The 11,030-nt window shown below is 35.5% G+C and overlaps 1 protein-coding gene across 1 annotated transcript; it reads right to left on the bottom strand.

The window, feature by feature from the left end:
* Positions 1 to 8,750: 8,750 nt before the first annotated feature.
* LOC136830926 (uncharacterized) lies at positions 8,751 to 10,619 on the bottom strand. The gene has a single exon (XM_067090895.1). The coding sequence runs from the start codon at positions 10,592 to 10,594 to the stop codon at positions 9,620 to 9,622; it is 975 nt and encodes a 324-aa protein (XP_066946996.1). The 5' UTR covers positions 10,595 to 10,619; the 3' UTR covers positions 8,751 to 9,619.
* Between the last annotated feature and the right edge of the window lie 411 nt (positions 10,620 to 11,030).

Here is an 11,030-nt window from a genome sequence, read left to right as displayed (position 1 = left end):
ATCCGGGAAGCTCGCAAGAGACGGTGTATCCCTGAGGGAGGGGGTGGTCATCACGCCAGTTCACTAGACACGCGATTAAATAATGGATGTCCATTTAGGAAGCAAAATACTGAAAAATAAAGATTCTTCTGCGGAATGAAATCTATAGAAAAACGAGCATTACTATAAAAAACAAGTAAAAAATGCGCTAAAGTCTTTCGGCGCGATCGAGTTTCCTGTACTCCATGAAACTCTCAGCTGCGGCCCATGAAACTTTCAGCCACGGCCCGGTGGTGTCCTGTGTTTTGGCACGATTATGGCTAACTTTAACCTTAGATAAAATAAAAACCACTGAGGCTGGATAATCAACATTCCAATTTGCAGCCCTCTAGCCTCAGTAGTTTTTAAGATCTGAGGGTGGACAGAAAAGTTGCTAACGGACAAACAAATAGCCATGTCAATAGTTTTCTTTTGAAGAAAACTAAAAATTAAAAGACCACTACAAAACAACGTGCATAAAATAAAAAAAAAAAAGCTATGCAATAGAAAAAAAATATAAAATGTGTTAATTTAATTAAAGAAGCAACATTTATACAAAATGCAATGAAATGTTCAAATACAAGTCCCTGAAGGTGAATAAAGATAACATTAGTTGTTGCATTCATATTTAGGTGTTTCAGAGACTATCCTTTTCTAAATTCCTAGAGGTAATCAAACAATCTGGACCGTTTCACATACAAAAAGCGAATATTCACTGCTAAGCAATAGAATTTGATATGAATTAAAGAATAATGATGAACTTGGACGTTTTTCAATGAAAGCCTTTAATAAAAGAATATAAACAATGGGAATTAGAAAAATGTAATTACTGAATGCAATATGTATGCCATACTTCTCATAACAGCACTCCTTTCCATTTCATAATATTCACTTAAGTCAAGGAAACCCAATTCACGGCTGCTAACACAGTTTATTATCCTGATAGGATGGAAACCAAAAATGAATTTTTTCCTGCTAAATTTCCAAGGACTTGTTGCCTGGCTCTTTCATAGTGGTCGTATAACTCGGACATTTTATGCTTCGCGCGTGTTTCCGCATCTTTAATGGCCTGAACATATGTAAGAGGCCGCTGTTGGGAAACTTATGTACTTTTCCAGCTACGAAGTATATTTGCCTTCACCTGCAGTTTATACACACATACACACACACAGACACACAGACACATGTGTGTGTGTGTGTGCTTTGGGACAAAGTTTATCTTGTATGGAGATTTTGTTGAATTCGATGGCTTTTTGGTTGCTGATCCACTTTTTATTAATTTCACAATACTTTCTAAATCTTCTACGTTCTCCAAAGTGTAGTTGATGGACAAAGAAACCAAGATCAGCTCTTTGTTCCATCTACTGGGAACACACCTCTTCAAAGTGTGCTACTGTGCATTTTCTTTGCGTTCTCTCATTTTATTACATGACGCGGACGGAATTGTAGCGTCCATAATCATTTGCAATACATTTAAATACAGTACAGTAAAATAAAGTAGAATAAAATTATTTTAATTCAAACTCAAGCTGTGCTAAAAACACATTACAGTAAGATTTACAATAACCATTTTTTTAAATATTCTTTTTAAGGTGAACTGGAACGAAAACAAAAACCACGTGTTCTGGTTGTTGACAACAAACGAAAATTTAAATAGGGATGCGGGGATACAGATTACTGGGAAGGAAGGATGGGTCAGGGACGGGTGTTGGAGAGAGAGAGAGAGAGAGAGAGAGAGAGAGAGAGAGTGATTCAAGAAGTGTTGTTGCCATTATGTGAGTTATTTACTATTTCGATGTTAGATGATGTAGGCCTATAAGCGGTGGGTGGCTGATGGCTATATCAAGAGAGCTATAACCCACTGTTCCACGTGGCAGGAGACTCACCTGGAAATCGAGTCCAGCAGCTCCTGACCAACAACGGTTTCCTCGATAAAATAATGCAAAATGTAATGGGAAGGAAAATTGAACAACTTTACAACACTGAACCCAGAACAACAGGTGACGATGATAAAAAAAAAATACTCATAATTATCATCGGACTAAAGAGAGCGAAAGATTTGAAAAAGAGAAGAAGGCGATCACCAGCATAATCAACAGAGGAATAACGCCAAAGGCCCCCTTCGAACGGGCTCAAATTCGCATCTATTGCAAACCTAATTTGACAGCTCCCCTCGTAAAGAGGAGCAACACCAACCAGAACCCGAACAAGGAAGACAGTGCCAACTTCTTTCACCGCTTTACTGACACAGAGAGGATGTGCCATTCCTCCGAAAACACGTACGTTGGACACACTTCTACGACGTTAAAAAGACCCACTGTAATAATGGAGCCATTCCGCAACACTAAGTCGACCATCACAATCGAAAACCGACGACTCAGGAACTGGTGGAGAATACCAACATCATGTGTATGGCACAAAATCTCCACCGGCTAATCATAGCGGAATCGGTCTGCATTTTATGACAAAGACCGACCCTGAACCGCCAATTGAAAGCGGCTCTCTCCCCTCTCTCTCTCTTACCCTTCATCTTTTCCCAGTAATCCGTATTCTCGCATCCCTATTTCAGTTTTCGTTTGCTGTCAAACAACCAGAACACGTGTTTTTTTTTTTATATTATACTTAAAAAAAGGAAATAAAATTATTATTGTAAATCTTAGTGTAATGTGTTTTTGCACAAGTTAAAAATTCCATTAAAATCATTTTATTGTACTTTATTTTACTGTACCGTATTTAAAAGTCCTGCAACTGTTCATGGACACTACATTTCTGTCCGTGTCATGTAATGAAACAAGAGAATGCAAAGATAATGTAGTACACTTTGAAGAGGTCGCGACAAGTGACGGAACAGCTGTGGTGTTGTGTTCCCAGTAAATGGAACAAAGAGTTAATTTTCGTTTCTTTATCCATCAACTACACTTGGAAGAACGTAGAATATTTAGAAAGTATTGTCAAACTTATAAAAAGTGAACCAAAACCAAAAACCCATGGAATTCTACGAAATCTCTTTCTCTCTCTCTCTCTCTCTCTCTCTCTCTCTCTCTCTCTCTCTCACTATATATATATATATATATATATATATATATATATATATATATATATATATATATATATATATATATATATATATATATATATATATATATATATATATATATATATATATATATATATATATATATATATATATATATATATATATATATATATATATATATATATATATATATATATATATGTATCTATATATATATATATATATATATATATATATATATATATATATATATATATATATATATATATATATATATATATATATATATATATATATATATATATATATATATATATATATATATATATATATATATATATATATATATATATATATATATATATGTATCTATATATATATATATATATATATATATATATATATATATATATATATATATATATATATATATATATATATATATATATATATATATATATATATATATATATATATATATATATATATATATATATATATATATATATATATATATACAAGCATTAAGCTACAAAAACGTCCTTTAATATCCAATTCGCTCTACCTCGGAAAAAAATATATTTTCATATATGTTACCCAAAGGGGAATTTTTTTAGTTGATAATAAGTTCATTGTCTCGTGGGCTCGAACCACGGAAGACAAGAACTCAGGACTACAGTGACGCGAATTTTAACCACACGGCCAACAAGTGAGGTGTAAGTTGATACCGACTCCCACCTACAAATCCCCGTCGAACTCAGGCATTTGTAATTAGAATCGATATCAACCCACCTCTGCCATGCTAACCATGTAGTGCATTTGTCTCTACTATATGTTGGCCATGTGGTTAAAATGTGCGTCATAAATGATTGGATGTGTGTGTGTGTGTGTGTGTGTATGTTCCAGCATAACTCTAAAATTCATTGAGCAATTTCAACCAAACATAATATACATATGACCTAATATCTGAGAAGAATACTGTGGGGGTAAAACATCACTGGCACCAAAGGGGGTGGGGGTGGAGAGGGGTGACAGTAAAATCACTGAAAATGGCAGATAAAATTGTCTAATCTATAGTTTTCAAGGTTACTGAGATGAATAGTGGCACTCCCGATGCCTTCTAATTCCAATTTCAGCCCCGGTCGGAAGTGGGGGTGAGAAGTGGTGGGTAGAGGGTGACATGTAAAAATAACTGAAAACGACAAATATTTGTGTCTAATCCATAGTTATCAAAGTCGCTGAGATGAACATTGACACTCCCTTTCAGTCCAAGTTCGGCCCCGATAGAAAGGGGGTGAGAAGAGGTGGGAAAGGGTGACATGTAAAAATAACAGAAAACGACAGATATTAGTGTCTAATCCATAGTTTTGAGGTCGCTGAGATGAATAGTGACACTCCCGATGCCTTTTAAGTCCAAGTTCAGCCCTGAGAGGAAGGAGGGGTGAGAAGGGGTGGGAAGGGGTGATGTAAAAATAACTGAAAACATCAGATATTAGTGGCTAATCTATAGTTTTTGAGGTTGCTGAGATAAATAGAGACACTCCCAATGCCCTTTCAGTCCAAGTTCAGCCCTGTTAGGGAGCTGGGTGAGGAGTGGGAAGAGGGTGACGTAGAAATAGCCGAAAACGACAGATATTAGGTTTAATCCATAGTTTTTGAGGTCGCTTAGATGTCCTTTCAGCCCAGTTTCAGCCCTGAGAGGAAATTGGAGGTGGGGAAGGGATAGGAAGGCAGTGAACATGTAAAAATAACCAAAAACAACAGATATAAGTGACTATTCCATAGTTTTCAATGTCGATGAGATGAATAGTGACACTCCCAATACCCTTCAAGCTCAAGTTCAGCCCCAGTAAGAAGTTGGGGTAAGAAGGGGTGGGAAGAGGGTGACATGTAAAAATTACCAAAAACAACATATATTAGCATCTAATCCATAGTTTTCAGGATCCTTTAAGTCCAAGTTCAGCCCGACAGGAAGGTGGGGTGAGAATGGGTGAAAAATAAAATGTAGAAAATGATAGATATTCTTGTCTAATCCTTAGTTTTTGAGGTCGCTGAGATGAATAGGTACACTCCTGATGCCCTTGAAGTCCAAGTTCAGCCCTGATAAGAATGGGGGTGAGAAGGGGTAAAATATAATATGTCAAAAATGCTGGCAATGTAATTAAACCAACTATCTTAACAGGAAAGGGAGAGAGAGAGAGAGAGAGAGAGAGAGAGAGAGAGAGAGAGAGAGAGAGAGAGAGAGAGACTTTATCAGTTGTCATTCATAGTTTTCCCCGGACAGCACCTGGTTGGTCAGCTAGTATATATATATATATATATATATATATATATATATATATATATATATATATATATATATATATATATATATATATATATATATATATATATATATATATATATATATATACACAAAAAGAGAGGAGAGGGAATCTTTTTTCCAGCCCAGATACAACCACAAAAGACGATTGACAGATAGGCACTGTACATAATTCACCGCATAGGTATACAGGCCCACCGGATGTTAGGGATCGAGCTCATTCGTCCCTCTGTGTCCGGTTCGAGCATCCAACACGGGTCGTCCAGAGAGAGAGAGAGAGAGAGAGAGAGAGAGAGAGAGAGAGAGAGAGAGGAGAGGAGAGCGAAACAACAAAATGTACGTGAGGCAACACTGTTAAATAATGTTCAAGGATGGTAGGCTTTCATTTCCACACCTATCATTTTATGCCGATTGTCAACAATCTGTTCAATAGAAAATGCTGCAAGTTTTCTTCTTTTTTTAACTCACTATTTAAGACAATTTTGCTAAATATTCGAAGCCCTTTAATCTACAAATGCTGACGTATTGTGAGTTATTTCAATAGATAAAGAGAGTTTATCCTGGAACAGTCATTGTCCCATGCAAATCCTATTCGGCTTTTACTCTCATATAAAAAATAGCAAGATTACAACAAATCTTGAACTACATACATTTACATCCAAAATACATTGCTTTCAATCTCACAAAAAATTCTTTGTGAAATTCTTAAACATTTTATTTTTTAAATGGTTTTGATGTCTCTTTGGTTACGTGTAATGGAGGTTTTTATTTTATTTATAATCAAACGTTCATGCACATTCCTGTCTTTGAATAACAATATATTTACAGCATAACCTGACAAAATTAAAGTTGCTGGAATTAGGGAAGTTTTTTTTTTATGAGAAGTGTGATGTTCCCAATCGTGTTGCAAGGAGCTACGTAACAAAGTGAAATAATTCAAGTGTTTAAATGGAGACTTTTATACACTGAATTCTTTAGTTTGCCACCTATAACGTTGTTTACTTTACAATACCTAGGATTTATTTTTACTTATAAAGCATACATAACGTCAGATAATGAAACCTACGAAAGAACTGAGAGGCATCTTCATATATTTAAAGTAATTCAACATACATCTCGAGAGAATTTACGTATGAAGAAGCAATTTCTTAGAGCAAAATAGTTTAGGAGACAAAATGCTTTCCTTGTGCAAATTGTTAAAACAATATAGAATTCCTTGGCTTTTGAAGCAAGCCAGCGGGGTTGAAAGAAGGGACAGTAAAGGGTATTTGTGTCTCGTATAGTTACTAAAACGTAATTATTCTTTGAATACTAATGAAAAGCAATTAAAAAAATGAAGTCGGTTTAATAAGGGCCTTTTGCATTATGCATTTTTTGTCGAAACGGAATCGAGAAAGCCTTGTAGCGGTTACCAATGTATTATTTCATTTTGGGGTTCATTTCATGCATGAGATGCTACATTAGCCTTTGTTTACTGTATAAATAGACGCTGGATCTCTAGAATGTTTTCATTTCCGTCCTGATGTGGAAGGCAAAGACTCGATTGCATTTTAACTCGGGTTCAGGATTCTAAAGAAACTCTTATTCGGTGGTCTGTCGGAAATTCACTGGGTACAACATATCTGTCTCTCTCGGATGAAGGTCTTTGTCAGCAACCAAAGCTGCAAAGTCATTCTTTTTACACGAAAGAGTATAAAGGCGAAAATTTGCTACCAAAATCCGTAATGACCTAAAGAGACGGATTCATTATTCTTTCTAGGATAATAGTCATCTTCCCACACGTTTTGAAATACATGGCCATGCAGAAAAGATATTGTAGGTTATTCAAAATCTATAATAATAAAATCTGAGAGGATCTGATCTTGTTTGTCCTCCCCTGAGTGACAGTAGGGGAGACATGTTACAGCCACCCACCCCCTGCAAACTGGTTAGTCCAGCCCGGATGGGGCGCGATAGGTAGGAGAACGGGAGGTTAGAGGAGACATCCTCCCCCTCCTGCAAACCTGTTTGTCCGCCACAGCGGGGCGGGGCTGGGTAGGTAGGGATTTTGAGTATGTACTCGTATTTACCTGAAGCATTCTCTTGTGATTTACCACGGCTTTGAATATGACATAATTGTTTTTAATAAATGACTAAATAACAGATGGCTGTTTACATAAAATTTAAACAAGACAGTTTGTTTTCCTTGTAATTATATCAATGTAACGATTATTGTAATATGGCATATTAGTTGGAATCTAATAAAAAAGGATCCTTTTGCAAAAAAAAAAAAATGTAGTACAGGTACTTCAGATTTTTATAGACAGTTGAACATGCATATTATAATCTGAAAATAATTTATAGTATTTCCTTCTGTATATTGAAAATAAACTATGAATCTTCATATTAGAACTTTTTACTCCTTGCAAAACACTTGATCGGAAACATTCCATCTTATCATCAGAAGTAATAAATCATCACAACCAAATTAAAGCTCAATCTATATTACTTATTGTTACTTAAATGCTTCAGTTTTGCCTTAACTCAGTCCTGTTTTCCGTAAGTTCTTTCGTCTCTTCAATCCCTATTTCTCTGGTTTTCAAAGAGTTTTACGATGGCATCGAGTTGGAAATTGGTTTACTCTCTGGAATATAAAAAAAAAAAAATCACGATTTATCCTGTGATAATTCATGTCACTGTTGCAGTCGGTCAATAAAAAAATTAATCAGGTCGATAATGAAAAGAGGCTTTCAAACTAGGAACAGTAATATAGAGTCAAGGAATAAAAAATACTTTTGAATAATATTATATTGCCATTAGGACAACAAAATTATGATTCTTATTTTGGTCATTAAAGGAAAATGCTCAATAATCGTCCTGCTGTTTTAAATGGTTTCACAGAGACATTTTCTTGAAACGATATCTAAATATGTTGAGGGAACGGAACGGAAACTTTTTCCATTAGTCCAGCATTTGCTTTTCTTGGAATTCTGGTAAGTGGAATTCTTCCCACGGGTGTGATTTAGCTTTAGTGGAATTTAATCACATTCTTTTATTAATAAAAAATAACACTTGCATACCAACATACTTGATCATTTTTCCATTTGGCCGGATATTTTTAGTTTTCTGTAAAAGAAAAGTCTCCGGCATCAGATCTTAAAAAGTACTGAGGCTAGAGAGCTGCAACTTAGATTGTTGATCATCCACCCTCCAATCATCAAACATATACCGAATTGCAGCCCTCTAGCCTCAGTAGTTTTTATTTTATGTAAGGTTAAAGTTAGCCATGACCGTGCGTCTGGCATCGCTATAGGTGCTAACAACACAGGCCACCACCGGCCTGTGCTGAAAGTTTCATGGGTCACAGCTGAGAGTTTCATGGGCCGCGGCTGGGAGTTTCATACGGGATTATACGCTGTACAGAAAACTCGATTGCGCGCCGAAGAAACTTCGGCGCATTTTTTACTTGTTTTTATTTTTATTTTATTTTATTTTTTTTTTTTTGTGGAATATTAACGATGAAGAAATGCACTTTCATGGATCGATTATGAAGATTAAGAGAGCCTTATATTGGCACGAGGTTTTGCGTAATGGCCAGCCAACACTAGAAAGTTCACGATGAAATGAAAAAGAGGATTGGTTAGCTAGGGTGAACCTCTGGACTGGGACGTTGTGACGGGAAAAAGCTGCAAGGGTTTAGGTAAGGGACCTGTTGACCTAGGCACCATAGGTTACCTTTTTATTATCAAATCTTGATTATTTTTTTTAGGAAGTTGCTTATAGCATACTATTACTGCACAACAAATATTTTGGTGATATTTTGAAAACTGAATTTTTAAATAAATAAATAAATATGGGAAAATAAGACACTTTTTGGACTGCTAAGGCTTTTTTATTTTTGAGGTAAATTCTTGTTTTTTGTTTTAAATTACTTTACATACATTTAAGTATAAAACTCGGGAATTATTACTTTCCAAACCTACTTTTTTTAGGTACATGAGATGCCTGATAAACGCAGGTTGACAAAAATGAAAAATAAACTGATGAAAACTAATTAAAAAATCACCAAACATTGAAAAAAGGCATGTACACTCTTAAATGTACCAGACATATAAACTTAAAACTTTTATAAACAAGAGGCAAAAAGAATTGAGTCTCTAAGTAGAAAAATAATGGAGCCTTAGCAGTTAGAAGCTGAAAAACTTTGATTTTGAGAAAAAGGCACTTAAAGTTGGTGACACTGATAAAGTGGTGTTGGGAGATTATTTGAAGTTTCTTGGTAATGAAGCTGCCCCTGCTTCATAATCTGGGTCTTTTACAATTTTTCTCTTGTGCTTAGCCTTCTTCTTGAAAGGTAAGTCCATATTGGCATCCATCCTGGCTAGATATGCTGATGATATTTCAGTGCGTGGAAAACCAAAATAGTAATCTAAGTGGCTGGCTGTATAACCAGCATTATAGTTTGCTACATCTTGTGCTGCTGCAAAGTCAATAATCCTCTTGCTTCCATTTTTACTCTTAGGGCAGTATCTCCACAGTCTTGAGTGTAGAGATTCATTTCGGTTCTGGGTTTGGCCATGAAGACACGCCTCCAAGAGCTCGTCACTCGTCATTCTTTTGTAGACTTCAAATATTTGTTTTTTCCCTTCCTCATCAACAATGAATTTCACTTTCGTGGTAGAATGTGACTGGGGAACCTCATTATTCATCACTGCTTTTTGATAAAAGCAATAGGTATCCACTGACTTATCACAATAATCATGATTATGACATTCATCTGTGGAAGAGCAGTGATGGAATCCTGCTAATATGGCTCTTCTCATTTCCTCTACACTTGTTCCTGCAAATTTTTTAATTGCATGTCCATAATAAAAAGTCAAAGCTTCAATAACATCATCTGTGAGCTTATTTTTTCCAGCAAGTAATTTCATCCTTCGCCCATTTACTACTTTCACATATGTCATCTTCAGGTTTTCTAAAGCTTTACGAAACCGTTTACACACATGGTTGACGCATTCGATTTTCCTTACAGTTACTCCTATATCATAATATGGTCCTTTGCCATCATTCTGCTCCTTTACTTTATCAAATGCAGTGCTATCTCCATCTGATAGCATTGTCTCATAACATAACTTCAGTTCCCTTGATCGAGCCCACATGCGTATGGCTGCACTCCACTCCATACCTCCACTCTTCCCACTATAGTTCATGTTGCACTTGTGCTTGTGAGCTGCCATTAGCTCTCTATATTTCTCATCATTTATCTTTTTACTTTCCAGTTTTCTTTTATGAAAAATACATGTATCACAATAGTTACTTAGAGTTTCATAATCTACCACAACCCCTGTATGTCTCTCAATTGCAGCTCCAAACCCATAATGAGACATATGTCCCCTCTTTTGCCAACTGCCATCAAATGACACACTCACTGGCAGTATACCATTTACTGGTGTAATTCCCAATTCATTTTCATAATATCTAAACAATTCTTTAGTATTCATAAGAAAAGATTTTACTTTAGCAATAGCTATCTCAGTAACATGACTTGAATACCTTTTGTAAGTTTTGAAGGCAATTTTCCCCAAACTCAAACACTCACACAATTTTGTGAATCCATTATAGCCTAAGCCCAGCAACATGGTTATATATATAAGCATGGATGTTACTGGTAGA

The sequence above is a fragment of the Macrobrachium rosenbergii genome, chromosome 47, assembly GCF_040412425.1.
Source record: "Macrobrachium rosenbergii isolate ZJJX-2024 chromosome 47, ASM4041242v1, whole genome shotgun sequence".
In the NCBI taxonomy this organism is placed as follows: domain Eukaryota; kingdom Metazoa; phylum Arthropoda; class Malacostraca; order Decapoda; family Palaemonidae; genus Macrobrachium; species Macrobrachium rosenbergii.
The sequence above is the reverse complement of the archived record's forward strand: the minus strand, read 5'-3'. Positions and strand labels throughout refer to the sequence as shown.